At 36.9% G+C, this 20006-nt stretch overlaps 1 protein-coding gene across 1 annotated transcript in view; it reads right to left on the bottom strand.

Moving 5' to 3' along the window:
* The window catches only part of ERAP2 (endoplasmic reticulum aminopeptidase 2), a 39666-nt gene that overhangs the window by 5085 nt on the left and 14575 nt on the right, over positions 1–20006 (bottom strand). The window contains exons 7-16 of the mRNA XM_033853051.2: positions 16935–17048; positions 15452–15583; positions 15090–15221; positions 12685–12753; positions 11525–11700; positions 9323–9402; positions 8144–8327; positions 3833–3989; positions 2978–3162; positions 307–468 (exon numbers count right to left, since the gene is read on the bottom strand). Of these exons, the coding sequence (XP_033708942.1) occupies positions 307–468; positions 2978–3162; positions 3833–3989; positions 8144–8327; positions 9323–9402; positions 11525–11700; positions 12685–12753; positions 15090–15221; positions 15452–15583; positions 16935–17048 (1391 nt within the window). The remainder of the gene's footprint in view (positions 1–306; positions 469–2977; positions 3163–3832; positions 3990–8143; positions 8328–9322; positions 9403–11524; positions 11701–12684; positions 12754–15089; positions 15222–15451; positions 15584–16934; positions 17049–20006) is intronic.

The following is a 20006-nucleotide window of genomic DNA, read 5'->3' as shown; positions in this document are numbered from 1 at the left end:
ATCTTATATACATCTTATATTAGCATCTTGAAATACAAGATGATTAGCATCTTGTATTTTGTACAATAATTTTCCGCCAAGGTTCTGAAAGTAAAACATAGCTATTTGTTTAGTATCAATCACATGTTAATAACTAAGGAATATCTGTTTTGCATTTTGTCGATATATATTTTTGGAAGCAAAGTCAAAGCGGTTCCAATTCTGATTCAGTTATTATTATATGCCTTGAAATTGGTGGCTGAAATTTTAGTATCTTCCCTGAATATGTGTAAGTTTACTTTTAGCAATTTAGTTAAATTCACTTACTTCATTAACTTTTCCTGATGCTTGCTGGTTGACAATGCATACAGAATTTTGTTTTTTTCAGCACCCGACAATGACAGTTCGTATTGCTCTAAAAGGTAATTCCATCCTGCTGTTGTTTGAGCACCCACGGAGTACACAATCTTTAAAACATCTGTTGGGATACTGTAATATTAAGCACAAATGTGAAAAAAACTTCTATGACAGAAAAAATTCTTTTTTTCTTATTATGATTTTAAATTGCTATAACAGAATCACCCCTGAGTTATTTCCAGTACCTAGCATATTAAACCTTTTTTTCTGGCAAATTTTTATAAAAATATTTTACGTAATTCTACTTTGCAAATTATTTGTGGTTTTTTTCCTCCTGATGATAAAATGTTAACAAGGATAATAATCATAAAAATGTAAACTACCTGGAGATGGAAACGGAAAGTTGATGGAATGAATAAATAAAAAAGGTGATTTCTGAAATATAAATGCACTCGTTTATATAGAATTCTATCATTAAATAGCATATATTGGTGCTATATGATTTTTTTAAAAAGATTATTACTTGTTGCTTTAATGTCACATTAGGAGTATTTTCTAGCCTGTCTGAGGGTATCTGACTCTCTAGGTGTAGAGAATTATATTTTAGCACAGCTGTTTAGAGTTCAGTCATTTTATAATTCTGTAAAACTGATAAGATGCAATATTATTAGTTTCTGTCCACCTAAAGAAGACACCATGGTTTTGGGGTTTTATTGTCCTATAGCATACTAACTAGTTTTGATTTTAATTTGGTTATGATTTTTAATCCCAAATATCATTAGATCAATAATAAATGATATTCATATTGATGGCTTGGAATAACCAAAACACAGAGAAGTAGGGATGGGACAGGAAATTTGTATTTATCATGCAGGGACCATAAGATTGTACTAGTCTCTATACAACTTATTTAACAGTCAAAGCTACCCAGTGAGATAGAAAGATTATGCTAATTTTTAAAAAGTGGAAATAAAGCTTGGAAAGGTTAAGTAACTTGCACCAAGGTGACATACTAGCCTTTCTGGAGATGGGGTTTAGACCTATGGTTCTAATCCTGTGCTATTTCCACTGTACTATATGTATTTAAATATCCCAAGAAACTTTGAATCATAAAACAAAAAGTAATTAAATTATATTCCACGTTATTTTGTTTTAGTGTGTTTTACTGTACAAATTTATAAAAATTGGTAACAAATAAAAAATAAGTTCCTTGAAGGTAGAACACATAGTTGTTTTGTTCACTAGTTTATTCTTAGCACCAAATGCAGTGCCTGGCACATAGGCAACAGGCAAAGCATTATATTTTGAATTCATGAATGAAGTAATCAATTAATCAATAAAAGGAAATTCCCCTTTAGGATTAATACTAGTGCTTTTGAAGTTTAGAAAAAAGAAACGTACAATATATGATTATGTGTTCTTGATTACAAGCTTAAATGAGATTTACCCAGAATTTTTTCATAGGCATAGCATCCTAGTCAACAAGTTGAACCATTATATCTACTGGACTTGAGTTACTGCAGGTAAGATCATCCCTCTTATAACTAGCATAACGACAGAATAATATTCTGTTGTGTTATAGGGCAACAGATGTCTATATTTTAGCCTCACTCATACAGTTCATTTAAACATGAACAAAAAGAAGAGAAAAATATAGCTAAAAGAAATTTTTGTTCAGAAACTGATTTTAAGCCTAAATCCCAAAGAGTGAAAAAGTCCAAAAGGAAGAAAACGAATTATTTTTTTTAAAGAAGAATTCAAGAAAAGATTTCAAAAAGCTCACTGAGATTTAGTTATGTGGAGATAAATTATAATAGCATTTCTTAACAATTTGGCAGAGGGAAAATTGACACCATTGCTTTACATGGTACTAAAGTTGTGAATTATTTTTCCTATTTTAAAAAGGAATTTTCCTTAATACATACACAGATTTGATTTCTCAAAACATCCACCTGGAGAGTCAGAGTTTTAATAGCAACAATATAAAATCATGTGTTGTACAGAAATCAAGGCTTACATTGAAAAGATCGTGGCGTCTTTCAGTACCTATGGGTTGCAGCTGGTAAACTAAACTACAACATAATCCTTTTGATCACAGGGCATCTACTTGATTACAACCACTACTGGAATCAATTTCGCCACCATACACATCCTTTAGATGGCCCAAATCATCAGTTTCCTATCAAAGTTGAAACTTGGGGCTAAGGCTCAGGTGTGGTATTGGTTAATGAAGAAGCAAACACGTTTAAAAAAGGCACGCGCCCCCCCCCCCCTTTTTTTTTTTAGTTTCATCAACTGATCACTGGTGTTTGGATTGCATGAACATTTCACATTGCTTTTTACCTTTAAAAGGCATTACTCTTGGAGATTGGGCAGGCGCCCTGCTGGCCTCCACCCTCTGGCCATCTTTCTGGTACCATGCTAATGTGTATTAGCTCTCCCCTACAGGGACTTAAACCTCACTTCCCACAAAATCTATCCAGCACTTGCTATGTGGGAGCATGAAACAAGGGTCTGTAATTCCCAGCATGTTTTTTTCTTCTATCCTCACTAAAAGATTTTAGATCTAATGTCTTGCATGATCAAAGACTTTTACAACAAAGTGAAAGGAGCAAAGAATAGGACAGAAGTCCAGATCTACTTTAATTTTCCACTGGATTCCATCCACTGAGAGAAGAGTTCAGTTGCCTTCTGGATGCAAGGAGCATGGTTCAGGTAACAGGCCAGCTTCAAGAGAGCCGAACGAAGCCTTCTGTCCCAGACTGAGCCCTCGTCACACCAGCTTTGCATGTCAATCACTGGCTTAAAATACTGGAGAAGGTAATGCTGCAGAAAGCATAGGATGGTTACAGAAAGGCTAAGTTTAATTCTTAACCCAGCTCTCACTCACCCATCCAAAGGGTTCAACTCTAAACTGTCTGCATGAACCTTTCCCAAAGCATAGAACTACTTATCTCTATATTTTGCTTCTCTTTTCCTGGCCTCCACCTACCAGAGTTAGTTTCTCCATTAGAAGTACAATTTAAGCTTGGTGCTTTGTGACCACCTAGAGGGGTGGGATAGGGAGGGTGGGAGGGAGGGAGACGCAAGAGGGAAGAGATACGGGGATATATGTATATGTATAGCTGATTCACTTTGTTATAAAGCAGAAACTAACGCACCATTGTAAAGCAATTATACTCCAATAAATATGTTAAAAAAAAAAGAAGTACAGTTTAATTTCCTATCTGAGGGGGGAATACCAAGTGATATAAGATAAAATCACCTTAGGAGGCATGTTTTGCTTATGATCCTGGCACGTAGCTCTTAGGATGGTGATGACAAGGAACGAGGGACATCTAACTATTAGGTGCTTAAGTGTTGACTGTGCTATCAGCCAGTTTCCTCAGATTCTTCAAGATTTAACCCCCAGAGTTCACACAAAACAGAACAAGTCTCACTGATCCTCCAGGCACTGTGTATTTTACTTAATGAATTTTCTGAAAGAAACACAAACCTTGAGATTTTCAGTGACATCTGAAACATTCCTTCTTTCCGTGATGTGGTAAAACAATTCTAGGTATTCCAGGCCTTTGAGAAGTGCAGGGATGCTTGTTTCATGTTGGAGATAGCGAGTCAGGTCAAGGGCTTTGTCTAGAGTCAACCTTCCTGCACTGAGGTATAAAACAAATGTCAGTGGTTTGTGCATATCTTACAGTTCTTAATATTTAAAATATTAAAACAAATATGATATAGAGAGCAATAACAGAAGCAGATCATTATATTCAGACCATTTGGCTTAAATCCTAGTTCTGCCACTGACTTGGGCAAATTAACCTCTCTGGGCTTCAGCTGCCTCCCCAATACAATGGGGATAATAAGAGTATCTACTTTAGTCCTCTGTTGTAAGGATTAAACGAGTTAATATAGGTAAAGTGCTTAGACTAATGTCTAACATAAATAAGTGCTTTGTAAATAAAAATGAAATAAATATTAGCTAATATTAATGTTTAGTACCAAATAATATCAAATTTTCATATATTTGTCATTCTCTAATTGCCTAATTTGTGGGTCTGAATTGTTCCTCCAAGCACATTTGGAACTTTGAGGACAGGTGCCATGTCTTTTGTTTCTTTGATGTCCCCCCTAGAGCCTAACAGAGAAGCAGCACTTATTCTGAGTGGGTCCAAACAAGGACTTTCAATTTTAAAGAATCTATTTAGATTCTAAAGTGATATGCCTTCTCTACATTTTCCTTTAATGAGAAGAACAAACAACAAAACTATTATTCTGAATATCAAAACATTAGGATCTCTTCTGTAGAGGAAACAAACCATTATACTGTCACTTTTGTATACTTTGTCACTTTTTGTTTTCACATGTGTTTCTGAGAAGACCTGTGTCCCTGAAGCATCTATAAACCATTCTTGCCAGCATCCAACTCCCAGATTAAGCATAATAGTTTTATATGGAAACAGATTCCAGAACAAAGATATCTGTTTTGAATTTTTCATTAATATAATGCCCTACCTCCTATGGGTTTTTTAAATTTTAAATTCTCATCTAAAATGAGGGAACTAAAACTAGAAAGAAGTGACATTAAAAGCAAGCAACTTTTGTTGTGACTATACTCTTCTCAGCCACAATGACATACTGCTTTAAAACAGACTTAATAGTAAAATTTCCAAACATTTCATCTGAAGACAGAGGGCTGGACCATATGCTCTATGATTTTATGGTCTGCTATATTTTTTAAAAAACAAATCCACAAAATGTCACTATTCCTGCCCACATGTGTAAGTGTCATAATACATGGTGCAGTAGATAAGTATAAATATAGTCACAACCTTTAAAATTTTAAATCTAGTGCACAATCCATTCATTACTTTGCTCACATTGGGGAAATCAATATGAAACTGGTAGAGAAATTAAGGAAGAATTGGCTGCTTATGTTTATTCTTCTTTAGACTTTCCTGGAAAGACAAAGTGTTTTCTTTCCTTTTTCCCATTTATCATCAACAGAATAATACGTAGAATAAATCAGGTCACAAGGTCTCCAACAGAAAAAATATTAAGGATCAGGTAGAGTATTATGCATTGTAAGCTTTTCCTATTCTAAGAATTTCTGTAATGTACTCGCTTTATTCAGTGTGACATATTATTTCCTTTCAGATGCTATAAAGTATACGAAGAGGATCAGTAACAGGAAGAAACTAGGTATTATATTCTAGGGTTAAAATTTTAAAAAGAATGTTTAACACATAAAACTCACTTTATATTAATCTTGTTTTTCTTTTTAGCCCAGTCTAATTTATTTTTTACTTAGACAAATGCCATTATTTACTCTTATATTTACCTACTTTAAAACACTTTAATCTTAATATTCATTTAAGAGGGACTCCTTTTCTTTTCATAAAGTTATTATTTAATAAAAATCCAGACCCTCATTACCTGCCCTCTGCTTCAATCAATGCACAGAACGTTATCTGAATGTCTGTTTAGATTAAAAACTAAACCCACATATAAGCATATACTTCAGCCCAACAGGAAAAAGTCTATCTACTTATTTATATAAAGTTTCGGCTAAATGGTACCTTTGTGAAATAAACTGTATTCCTGAGGAAACAATTTGGGGCTTCTTTTTATGGTGTTGGACTTAAAGAAATAAATAGTTTACCTGTAAGGAAATTATGGTTGTCATTTTAATTCCACCCAACTCAGAGGAGATCCAAGTCTTAAATTATATTTAACAATAAGTATGAAAACCCAATTGAAATGAATATGCATTCCTGGGTCAAATTCTGTCTCTGAACTAAATGTGATCACAGATTACATCCTTTAACTCTTAAATAGATATTTCACAAAGCAGGGAAGGAATAGATATATATCACCAAAGCAGAGTAGCAAGTAAAAATATTTAGACCTATTATGAGATGTTAAAATTGTTTTCTTATATAATTACTTTTATTATAAAAGTAATATAAACAAACTACAAAACAATTGGAAATTAAGGGGAAAAAACTCATAATTTCATTACCTTACATATTTACTAATAGCACTTTGGAATATTTCTTTCTGTTTCTCTCACCTTTAGCTTTTTTTTTTTTTTCATGTAACTGCAAACATAATAATACCTAAGCTTACATTCTGCTTTTTTTCCAATTTCACATTATTTGAAATGCATGTTTCTATGTTTTCACTTCACCTTCCCATTCAACGCATGATCTTTTAAACAATTTATATTAGATAATACTAACAATGCTAACAGCTACCATTTATTGAGCATTTATTACTGTACTCAGTGCTTTATCTACATTATCTTAAGCAATCCTCAAAACAACCCTGCATGATAGACATTATTATTATTGGAGTTTTAAAGACTAGAAAAGTTTTAAAGACTAGAAAATTTAGGCTTAAAAAGGTTAAATACCTTGTCAAAGGTCAAACAATAAGTGAAGAGGTAGTACTTAGTTGATATGTTTTAAACCAAAATTTGTACTCGGAAGTTCATTAACCAGTCTACCTAGTAAAGAAATGATTGCTTTTCCACTGATGCATCAGTAACTATAGGGTTCCTTCTGCTAAATTTACACTACACATAAATTTATAGGCTAGAAACAGCAAAAAAGACTTTGCAACTACTTGAAAGATTGGCTTTCATTTGCTGAGTTGTCAATATTCTTCCTTCTGCCTGGTCTTAAATTGTAATCTACCTTCTTTGCAATCTGCTCAGAGTTCCTCCTTTAAGCTGACAAACCTCCCTCAACTGATGATAATCCACTTCTCAGCTAGTCTATCATGCATCCACTCAGACATAGGATAGCTATGCTACCATGATGCTCCTGAGACCTACGGGACTGAGGATTAATCTCTCAATCCTCTCACTTTTCTAACTAGGGAATTCTATTGTACAGAGAAGCTGTGTCTGAGAGATGTCTTGCTGGTTACGTTTACTTAATTTGACCTAAATAAGGATCGGAAAGGAAATAATACGTCACACTGAATAAAGCGAGTACATTACAGTAATTCTCAGAATAGGAAAAGCTTACATAATGCAAAATACGCCACCTGATCCCCAATTTTTTTTTCTATTGGTGACCTTGTGATTTATTCTACTTATTATTCTGTTGATGATAAATGGGAAAAAGGAAAGAAAACACTTTGTCTTTCCGGGAAAGTAAAAAGAGGAATAAACATAAGCAGCCAATTCTTCCTTCATTTTTCTACCAATTTCATATTGATTTCCCCAATGTGAGCAAAGTAATGAACGGATTGTGCACTAGGTTTTAAAATTATAAAGGTTATAACCATATTTATACTTTTTGTCCAACAGATTACATTGGTATTTGGTGAAACAGCAAGTTACCAGCATAAACAAATTTAAAATCTGAGGTCAAAAGCTTAAATGCCTGGAGGGTCCACCATAAGTGAGTGAAGCAGGCCCCTCATGTGTACCATTTAGGACTTTGGTACATAGGAGAATGTAGGCCTGGCCCAAAGGAAGATCTGCCCACTCTACCCTCCTCTGTGGTTGCCCTGTGGGAATGAAGGCCCACAGTTGCCAAATTTTCTCATTATTTAAGAGATTCCAGAAGTCAGGATTTCTACATAAACTTCTCCATATTTTAAAATGTTGGATTAAATTTTTAAACGCTGGGTGGGTGAAAATACTTTATCAGTGGGTAGGCTGTGGCCTGATGGCCTGTATTTGACCTCCTTTCATATCCATATCATGTGAGTGATTAACACTGAACGTTTGATTTGAAATCTAATGTATCTGGTGATAAAGCAGTTACTTCCTATGAAATCAGATGAATTTTTGCATTACCTTACTAGCTGAAAGGCATCATGAATCAGACTTATTCTGTCCTTAGGTCTGAGAAATGTGTGGTTCTGATTCAGCTGTGTAATGAGTTGGTCCCATCCACGCCCCTCATAGTGGACAATGTAGTAGCCATTTGAGTCCACATTGAATTTTACCCAGCTGGTCTTCTCAGGTAAATCCAGAGTATCTAGGAGGAGAAAATTGGTATAGGTATTTCCTTATCGACGTGCATGCCAGGAACATCTCCAGAAGTGTTAGTCTCCATGCTATTACTAACAAATCAAGGAGAAGACAAAGTTTTGGAAGACTCACAATGATCCTATTTCCATAGTCTGCTGGATGGCTTATTTTGGGGATGATGACCTTATTAAATTAATAAATAAACTAATTCCTAGGAAAAGGACTGATGAGTTTGTTCTCAAATGCAGTCTATGCAGGTTTAAGAGGCATGCAAGGGCCCAGTGAGCCAGATGATGAACATGACTGGAATTTGGCTTGAGTTATTGGTGGCCTCATCTCAAGGTTTAGTTACGACTCATTGAAATATGTATATGTAAATAGGTGATCCATTTGTCCAGTCCTTATTTTGGGCAAAATAAGGACTGTAGGCTGAACACGACATTATGATGGGAACATTCTCAAATTTCAGTGATGTGTTTAAAGGGGAAATTAAAATTGTATTATTTTTAATATGACAGACATTATACTAGGTGGTAAAATAACATTATCATATTCTCTCCAAAGCTCTGTGAGGCTTAATTCCCATTCAAAATAAGATGAGAAAACTGAAACTCAGAAGAAGTTAAAAAAATTTTCTTAAGGGCACACATCTAATATGTGACAGAATGAGGATTTGAATTCAAAGCCAATCAATTCCAGAGTGTATGCCTTTATCCACTGAACTAGTATGTATTAAAAGACATAAGATAGGATGCCATCATTTCTTAATATAAATATAAACCTATCTCTAAGTGCTAGAAGCACAAGAGAACTTTCCACTGAATAAAAAATTCAGACTTTCTAGCTAAAGGGTTCTTTTAGCAACATATATATGGATAAATGAGAACTTCCTCAAACATATATCATTCATTATCAGATTGACTTACAGTATCTTTCCTCCAAATATCTCAGAACATGTTTAATTTCAGAATTAAAACAGCTATTGGCTCGTTAGTTCATTACCTGTCTTTGATTTCAGAATGTGTCTGTGAATTGCATTAGAGGAACTTGTGGAATAGGTCACTGGGATATGCCAAAGGTACCTATGTTAGAAAGTAAAGACTGTTACAGACTAAATTAATGGCCATTTCAATTTTCACATCATCAGACTCGGATAGGCTGTAAAAGACACCTAATCACTCATCCTTCACACCAACATAAAATTTATAGGCTAAGACTAGCAGATCCTTGGGTGTGCAAAAGTTCTTCCATAATGATTATGAAGGAGCAGCAATGTATACCTAGTTGAACTCTGTCACAATTACCTGTGCCATTTGCTGTCCAAACATCATACCACAACAAGTTCTGCTGATTGTTTTCTTCTAAGTAAGAGAAAAATAAATAAATCTTCCTTTCATATTTCCAAAAATTATGACAGCCTGATATTAATTCAAATAACTGAACCAAAGCTGTAGGAAAAGCCCTCCAAGGTAACAATCTTACTCCAGTATGATTTTCCACTTATCCTTTTGTTCAGCAAAGCTACCCACATTCAACCCCCCAACTGCTAAGTGCCTGCAGCAGGGTGTCAGGATCTGCACGTCAGCCAAGTCCAGAGAGCAGAGAAGCAGAATGGATTGGAGGAAAAGGCCTCAGTTACTTTTCGATGGCCCTACTATGGTAAATAACTGAAATTGGCTATTTTTTTCTGAATAACTTTCTAGCAGCTTCTAGAACTCATTTCGTCTATCACAGCAATATTAGCTATAGTAATCCTGTAAAATCACATGCTTGAAAATACCAATAGGTATAAAACAGAAAGAATAAAATAAATAAATAAATAATTTAAAAATATATATAAAAAAAGAAAACAAAAACAGAAAGAATAGTAACTGAGGATGTGCCCAGTAGTCTTCAGAAAAATATAAAATAGTGAAAGAAACAGCAGACACAGACTCGATCTAATAAAGGGTCAGAAGGGATAATCTACCTGCTAATCCAGAGAGTACAGATAATTAACAAAGCAACTGAAATATTTATACAAATTGGTAAAAATAGACACATAGATATCACCAAGACTTAATGGATTGAGATTCCTGGATGGATTTTGACTCTAGAAAGAGATTTTTCCAGATAAACATATCTGGGAGTAAAGAGAGGAAGAGTAGCATTTCATGAGTTTGGATAAGCATTGATCAGAGGATAATAATTTTATAATAGTAATCTAAATACTGCTTCAGGTAGAGGAAAAATACAGATCATTGCAGTAGATATTTGTTATTCTGGGCCAACCACACTATTGAACTCTCTCTGGTGACATTTTGATAAGTTACACAATTACGAGTCCTGCTTTCGCAATAGTAAATCAAACATTAAATTTTCCAGCCTGTGTTGCCAAGCTTCAAGTTGTTTAAGCTCTCTGAAGTTCAGACTTCAGAAGGACATACACAGAAATGGAAGATAAATGGCATAAGAGTTGCTGTTGGATCGAAATAGACATCTGATGAAACAAAAAGGGAAAACAGTATATCCTATGTGTTAAAGGCTGTGAATTTGCTTCTGATTCTCAGAAAAATTCTAGAACTGTTATTAGACAGCTAGATCCTTGGGAAAAAAATAATAATCAAAAGAGCCAGCATGGATTCACTTGGATTAATTTCATTTCAATTTAACCTCATTCATCTTATTGACAGGGCTAATAGATCAGAGGAAGGTGGGCAGTGTTGTATATCTTGATTTTAGTAAAGCCTTTAACAAGTTTTCTCAGGACAGATGACAGTGTGGGTAATTGGATTTGCTTTTATTATTACCAAGAACATCATGTTTTAAGGGATTACATTTATAGTCTCTTACTGAAAAACGAAAGAGAGTGGAAGGTCTTAGCATCTAATTTATCAAATAGGGAATGTCTTTTCTGATAAGGTGTACAGCTGTCATAACATTTCCTAGGTATGGGCCAGTCACACAATTTATTAGGTATATTATATTAGAAATATTACCGACAACCTTCTGCATCAGAACTGAGGTTCTAAAGGTGGCCCCAGGATTACTAAGAATGTGCCCCTCAACAACGTAGTCTGGGCTGATATCAAGGCTAGTTTAGGCCTTCGAGTCCTGTGTAGAAATAGCACCCCATAAAGTTGCCAGAGAAGCTGAAAGAAAGCTAATGCGATCACGAACAAACTGAGATGAGGTAAACTAGACTGACAGAAGGAAAGCAGTCACCTTTCCTGCAGGGCCCCCCATTCAGGATCCTCTTTGAACACCCCGTTCAGGAAGCGCTCCTGCTGCAGTCTGAGTGAACGCCCTTCTCGGTTAACCACCACGAGGGGGATTCCCTTCTGCAGAGTCCATGTAGCCATCATCTGCTTCACCTCCACATTTTCCCGCAGAAAGGTGAGCTGAAATGACAAGTGACTTTGGTAACTCAAGACAGAGGAGAGAAGCCAGAGAGAGATGAGAAACTTCAATCTCCTTGGACGCTGGAAACATGGGCGGGACAGGAAGCGGGGACTCTGGCTACGATCTCCTAGGGGAGCGATGTGGACACTAGAATGCTGCCCCTCCCCACCCTGCCCAGGGCTGCTCTGCAAATTACCTGAAGCAGGGACGTGTGTGGGAGCTTGAGGGTTAACACAGGGCAGGAAAGGTCAAGAGGAAGGGTTTGAGACTGAAGTCTCCCTTTCAAAACAGAAAAAAAAAAAAAACCCCACCATAAAACCAAAAAACAAAAAACTACTCTCCATTTTATTAACGACAGAATCCAGAGAAGTGGCTTAAGAAGAAATGTCTCTCTTTAGGGAAGCTTTTTAAAAATTCCAATAGAACAATATTATATCAATAGAGGTCTATGGAATGGAGAACAAAACCTCTAGCTTTTTAGCTTCTAGTATGTATTGCTGATCACTGAGTGATGCCGAATCTTCCTTTGAAAACTATAATTGATGGGATTACCATAATGCTTTTTAAAAAGTTTGCCTTTTCTTTTTTCCATGATGACTTCCCAGAAGTAAACAAAAAGACAGGGCCTCAAGAAAGCCATTCACTCTATTTCCAAACTTAACAGATTTGGTTTGGCATTTTTCAGAGCCTAGAGGATGCCAGTGCAGCAGTAACCACTCAGAAGAATTTTGAGCTGAGATATTTTTAGCTAGCAGCGGGGTTGTGGGAAAGCTGAATTATAACAACAAAAATATAGTAGTAACAGCGTCACTCCCCTACATGGCCCGAGCATTCTTTCTTCAGGCAGCTTTGTTTCAAGGAAAACCGTGGAGTCTCTATTTCTCTCCAGTTATTTAAAGGGACAGTTGGGCGACTTTACACACTCACTTTGGGCCAGGTGATGAGCCAAATCTCTTCTACTCTACAAGTCTCTTTCTACTTACTGTGTTGCTTGCTGTCTTGGAATCGGAATAACAAAATCCACCAGATGTAGAATCACTTTCTAAACAATCCTATAAAACAAGAGGAAAAGAGCACCGCCATTTGGGGCACTGATAGTTGGCTGAATATGTATATTAGACATGAAGGCAGACATTTATTAGCATAGATATATGAAACTTTAGTTCATCTAAACATGGTAATAAGCATAGCAATTCATTAAAGAATACATAGAATTTACTCTTTTGTTTTATATGTATAATTGATGTTATGTGACACGATGCTGAGTTAGGTATTCTCAGGAATTTATCATTTTCCTACCACAGTCTCTTTTTTTTTTTTTTGGCTGTCTTAGGTACTTTTTGCTGTGCACAGGCTTTCTCTAGTTGCAGCGAGCGGGGGCTACTCTGGGCTTCAGTAGTTGTGGCTCATGGGCTCTAGAGCGCAGGCTCAGTAGTTGTGGCGCACGGGCTTAGTTGCTCCGTGGCACGTGGGATCTTCCCAGACCAGGGCTGTAACCCGTGTCCCCTGCACTGGCAGGCGGATTCTTAACCACTGAGCCACCAGGTAAGTCCCCCACAGTTTCATTTGGCGTCAGAAGGGGGTCACCTAGAATTTAGGACCTTTAGGGGAAGTTTGGATGGGAGACTTCCCTGATAACCAGGAAGAAGTTGTGATGTAATTGAAAGAATGAATACTGGATTTAGAGTCAGAAGACAGATTTTAAGTAATGACTCCGTTATTCACTTGGTATATGGTCTTGAGCAAATCTCTCCCTTAGCATTAGTTTTCCCACCTGTAAAAATGGGGTAAGAATGCCTACCTTACCTTCTTGAGATGGTTATAAGCATGAAGTGACAAAAATTAACATAAGGGTGCTCACAGTTAACCTAAAAGAATCCTGTAATTATTGCCCAGATATCTCCTTTAATCCCCTTTACACCCACTACCCACACCAAAGACAGATTCTTCCTTGCTGAAAAAAGGGTTGGTTGATGTCTACACACAGAGACACATACACAAGTACACATCACAGCAAAGGAGAGGGAGAAGGAGAGGGGAGAGAAAAGCAATGTAAGGCTTGTTGTTGACAACCTGAGGGAGAATTGTGGAGAAAGAACATCTGGATTGGCTGCAAGAGGTGATGAAAATGGATAAGGAGCATCTTTATAAGTATTACAAAGGATCGTGTAATTTGATCCCCTTTAGGGTTTTCAAGAAATGGGGGTAAAATGTTTGAGCTACTTTGAAAAAAATTTTAATTATTGCATTTGTCTCTTTAACCATAAACTCACACATAAGTTAAACCTTGAGGGTCCAGACTTAATTAGGGCACAGAAAAATCAAATGAGATAATGCACATGAAGTTTCTTTTTAAACTGTGAAGTGCTATACAAATATTGAACAATATTATTACTGTCCCTGGGACATACGTGCTTATAAAGGAGAGAGGACCTCTTCCGAGTACAATGACTTAGGGTTCTTCTACCTGCAGGCACAAGCTCTGCCAGTTCATTACTTCTATAACAAAGTATTGTCCTTGCATTTGAAAATCTAAGAATATTTTAACAATTATTAGAATCATCTGAGTTGACTGCATGTTTTCTGTGTCTTACCTACTATACTACGTGAATCCCAATGACAAAGAGACCATATGTTCTTAATCAATCATTATCTGATTATAGGGTCAATAGAATGCTAAGGGCCTGACATGATTCTTTCTCTTAAGCAAATTTTGTTTATTATTATCATTGTTATTATTGAACCAATGGAAACCAATAAAAGAGAATGTCACTGGCTGGAACAGATTCATAAGTGCACTTCTGGCATTCAGCAGAAAGGCAAATCAATGAGGGCTGGAGCTGTCTGTAAGGAGGAGGTGAAATCTCAGCTAGATCTCAAAAGATGGACAGCACCTGAATTGTTGGAAAGAAGAGAGAGCACTTCGGGTAGCAAGAGCACTAGAAACACAGGCATGACGGGGATTGAACAGGATTTCTTCCTATGAGGGAGGAGGTGTGTCTCACTCAACAGAGAATACAGGCTGGGAAATACATTTGAGCAAGGAGAGTTCAACCTTAAATTTGGGAAGAGAAGATCAGGTGTTACATGAAGGAGTTACAAAGTCATGAAAGATTTGGAAAAAAAGACAAAAGTGTAGGGTCAACCATAAAAGGGAAACCAAAGAGAAGGAGGTCAACTATTGAACCCTTGGGGCTTAACTAGTGTGGCATCTTGGTTTAGTAAGGTGTCAGAGGAAAAAAAGAGGTGCTGCCTGCTTACCCTTGGCAGTGTGGCAAGTGAAATAAACATTTGTTGCCTGACAATGTAACTATTTATAAACCTTCATAATTAGCTTGTCACTTTTTAGGCTGAACAGCAGTCTACTATAACTTAACAGAGGACTTACGTCTGACAAACTGCTCCACAAATCATCATTCTTAGCATTTCTATAGCTGAACTTCTTTAAGTAGCGAATAATTCCTTTCTTGAATTTCTCCTCACTCAGAAAATCCTTGAGCATATTCAAAATACAAGCTCCCTAAAATACAAACAAAAGCAAAGAAAAAGAAGATAAAGGAAAAGGTAGTATATGTTTTTAAAGGAAACTTACATTTTACGGAACATGTGTAACGTCTGATAAATGAAGCAGCAAATAAAAACTGAAACAGGTAGCAATAACCTGGCACCAGCAACTTAAACTGTTGATGTACTGGCCTCATTATATTTCTCCCAAAAGCAGAGCTTCCACTAGTCCACAGCATTTACTACCTTTTTATAGGAAACAGCATCAAACATTTCCTTTATGTGAGTAGAGGTTTCTGCTTGATTGGAGAGAGGATGGGATGAATTTAATGAATCTCTTTTAATTACTTCAAAACACATGTCCAGAAAATCGTCATCCTAAACAGGAGACAAAATTTTTTTCAATTTCCATTTGACATTCTCAGCAATAGGAAACATGATAGGTTTTATAAGATATTCTCAGAAGTAGGTATTCAATATCTCTTACAAGATGTTTCTTTCCCCTTATATATTCCCCTTTCACCAATTCTCTATTTTGTAAAGGTATAAATTCGACATTCCCTCAGATACTGCCTGAATGTTTACCATGAGCCAATCCCTTCAATACGAAAATAAAACTAAGGTTCCCATTGAGTGAACATGTGCTGTGTGCCAGGATCTTACATCCATCATCTGCAATCCTTTCAACACCCTGCAAGGGAGATGCATTACATACATTTTACAAGTGAGAATGTATGAAGCTTTGGGATTAAACCACAGATACAGCACATAGCAAATAAGAAGACATTGACTTTGAATCCATGTCTGTCTGTAATTGTACTGGACCAAATGTCTACCTCAAAGAGCTAATTATCCATTACTAACTACCTTGATATGTGCTGTTCAGACCCTCTTGTGCCTATTAAAAAAGACATGTTTGAAGAAATCTTTTCACACATTTTGGGGAAATTAACTAACTCTTTGGAAATTCTGGAGGAGTGTGTCCCCAGTCATGCTCAATTCAGGTTACATGCCAAGAACTCTGTACGGGATCTATAGCCATGGGCATTGTCTTGTCCTATATCATTGTATTCGGACAGTGATACTTTCTTCTCACCCCACATACACAGCTGTATATTTGTGCTATTTTCACTCTCTATCCACAAACTTTAGGGTGAGGGATTTATGTTGACTGTACTCTAAAACCTCCAGTGTCTCATCCAGTTCTATCATCTGTGTTATGTGCCTCCCACCCCATTCATATGCTGAAGCCCTAGCCCCCAGATTGTATTTGTAGATAGTGCCTTAAAAAAGAGGGGACTGAATTAAAATGAGGCCATTAGGGTGGGCCCTAATCCACTCTGACTGGTGTTAAGAAGAGGAAATTTAAAAACTCAGACACCAGAGATGTGTGAGCACAGAGAAAAGACCATGTGAGGACACAGTGAGAAGACGGTCATCTGTAAGCCAAGGAGAGAGGCTTCAGAAGAAATCAAACCTGCCGACACCTTGATCTCAGAGTTCTAGCCTCCAGAACCGTGAGAAAATAAATTTCTGTTGTTTAAGCCACGCAGTCTGTGGAATTTTGTCATGGAAGCCCTAGAAAACTAATACAACCTGTTTATACAAAACAAAACACCATAGATTCAAAGACTCAATGCTATGTTCTCTTTGGCATTCTCTAAAAATTTTAGTAGTAAATTAATGATTCGTTAGGGCATACAGTATGACATACAAAATTGTGACTTACAAATTGTAGCTCTGGATATGTGACGTTAACAGAGATAAGTTCCATGTATGTTGCAAAACCCTCATTGAGCCAAATATCATTCCACCATTCCATTGTAACCAGGTTGCCAAACCACTAGGAGGAAAAAACTCCATGTTATTAGAAGGTAAACAAATATAAAAAATTATTAACTATAGCAAAAAATATAATGGGTGGTAACTTCTTTCTTTTAGTAGCTGAGGCCTCTTCTCTATCTTTGCTACCCTTTTCTCTCCGCACAGCCTCCTTCTACTGATTTCCCTGCCTTCGCCTCTCTCCACAGTTTTGCTTCCTTCAATTCTCTTTGTTTTTGTTCTTTTGTTTGTTTGTTTGTTTGTTTTGCAGTACGCGGGCCTCTCACTGTTGTGGCCTCTCCCGTTGCGGAGTCCAGCTCCAGACGCGCAGGCTGAGGCCACGGCTCACAGGCCCAGCCGCTCCGTGGCATGTGGGATCTTCCTGGACCGGGGCACGAACCCTCGTCCCCTGCATTGGCAGGCGGACTCTCAACCACTCCACCACCAGGAAAGCCCACTTCTCTTTCTTTGTGTTCATATTGTCTCCAACTCCCCAACTTCCATTATATCCTCACTATATTTCCTAGATATTAGATTTAATATTAAGGAAGAAAATGAAACATTTCGTAGGGTACATTTTGCACAATAAGTATAATCTCACCTTGTCATTGACTTATGGTGATGGTCTAAGGGGAAATATAAGCCAAAATATTTTGGGTGAAGTCACCTTTTTATATTAAGTAGCAGGTACTTAAAAGAATAAAAATTCATTTAGGACTTTCAGATTGTTACACAATATTAGTGATGACCAAATTTACTTGTTGTCCTCTGCCCCAATTTACTTCTAGGGATTAACTTGGCCACTAAGGTGAATAAAAGTCTGAGATTTTAAGTATATATAAATAAAATTAAAAGGATGCAAAAAGATAATCTAAATAGAAATTTACCCTTGACCTATATTTAATCTGTAACACGTTTTAAACATTATTATTTTTATGTATTATTATATTTTATCTATTTGGCCTTTGTCATATTAGTGTGTGTCCGGTTTATCTATTTTAGGATTGCAGTCTCCAGGACTGGAAGCTTAAACAATAAGATTCTAAGATTCAGAAGAGCCTTGTTACAGTTACAGAACACAAACCACTAGATCTGTAGCTTCTAGAAACAGTTCAAGCTCTATACCTTTTCTTACAGCCCTCCTATCATATTGCAAGTGGGCTCCAATCTTCTGAGGGGGTTCTGTGAGAAGGGACAGCGGGTGTTTCCTCAGTTTGAGAAGTGATGAACACAAGAAGTACAAGCTGGTTATGGTCATTTCACCAGTCAGTAAAAGTAGTTTATTCATTCATTCAATAAATATCTATTGAGAATCTACTATGTTTCTGGCTCTATACCATATGTTAGAAATACAAAGATGTATGTAAGATAGCCACTGCCTCAATACAAATGGTGGAGGTCAACTGGTAGACGTACGCATGCAATAAAGCATTATTGGCACTATGATCTATGTCTGTACAAGGGACAGAGGAGATTCCAGAAGGAAAAAAATCAGTTTTGCTGGGAGAGTGTGTAGAATAACTGGGAAACGATTCTTTTCCTTAGTCTTGCAAGTGGTCCTCAGGAATATTGGAAGTGGGGTGTGCTCTAAGCAGATCGGGTAGCAGGAGCAAAAGCACAGAGGAATGACACAACCTCGCCTGTTCAGGTAATGGCAGGTAGGCTGGGATGGCTAAAGCTAAAGGTGTCGTTCAGAGATGAGGCTGGGGAGGTGGAGGCGAGCCGGGTCCTCGGGGCCTTGTTTGCCACACTGTGGATCCTTTACTCACCCAGGCATTGAGAGTCTTTGCCAGGGTTTTACACAGAGGAGTGACATGGGGAGACATGGAGATTAATGGGGAAACAAAATAGTCAAGGCCATCGGGGCCTGCTGCTTCAGCCCTGAACACTGCGTCCCCGTAAAAGAGAACTTATTACAGGAAGGCCTTAAGGGAGGATGGAGCCTCAAAAGTAGAACTCTCTGATTATTTCCTTATGAACATTGGGTAGAAAATGAGGAATACCCAGACTCAGTTAAGTGCTTTAGAGCTTCCAGAGACTAATGATCAAAACCCCTAAGATGGGCCAGAGGGGAGATGCTAAACCAGAGGAAGCTGTTCATATGTTCTCAAAATACAGTGCTGAGCATGGCTCCTGTGCAACTGGGTTCTTAGTTTGCTGCTTTAAAAAAAACAAACAACCCCCCCCTTATTATTATTATGGTCATGATAAAGGATAAAGTTAAACATTGAAAAATAAGAGATTTTACCAGTTTCTACAATGGAATGATATTTGCCTACATGGTAAAAGAGAGTTTCCAGTGCCTTTAATAATTCACCACATAATGGGGAATTTTCAGAAATGAAATAGAGTGGAAAAAGTCTCTGATATCTGTAGAGCTAGTTTTACTGTTTCATATTTGTATGTAATACAGTGTTGATAGATGGGCCTTGGAAATCTTATTCTGTAAGAAATGGTAGCAGTGGTGGTCATTGTCACCATCCTTAATAGCTAACACTTACTGAGTACCTACCACATGACAGACATAGACACTTATCTGTAATCCTCACAACAGTTTCAAGAAGCAGGAGCTATTATGAACTTAATTTTATAGATGAGGACACTGAAGTTTAGAGAGTTAGGTAATGTGTCCAGGGTCAGCAGCCCACGAGTGCATAGACTTGAAAATACTTCATTATGGCTGAATAATCAGATTCCAATTGAAAGGAGATTGACTTTGCCCTAGATTGGAATGCCACCGTATTAGAGGGTCTAAGGGGAAATATTTTTAATAGAAATCTCTATTTGTAGCGTTTCTAATTCTGTGCTTTATGTATCTGCATGGTCTTCACTTTTCTTTACTAAAAGACACTTGGAGGCTTTGCCTTGAAGGGTTTTAGAGGATATAGTGGTCACTTGTGATAAAATTCCTGTATGAGACCCATTGTCTAGAGATTGAATATTCTTCTACTTGACATATTATGTTTGGCTTGATAATCCC

Source organism: Tursiops truncatus, chromosome 3 (assembly GCF_011762595.2).
Source record: "Tursiops truncatus isolate mTurTru1 chromosome 3, mTurTru1.mat.Y, whole genome shotgun sequence".
Classification (NCBI taxonomy): Eukaryota; Metazoa; Chordata; class Mammalia; order Artiodactyla; family Delphinidae; genus Tursiops; species Tursiops truncatus.
The sequence above is the reverse complement of the archived record's forward strand: the minus strand, read 5'-3'. Positions and strand labels throughout refer to the sequence as shown.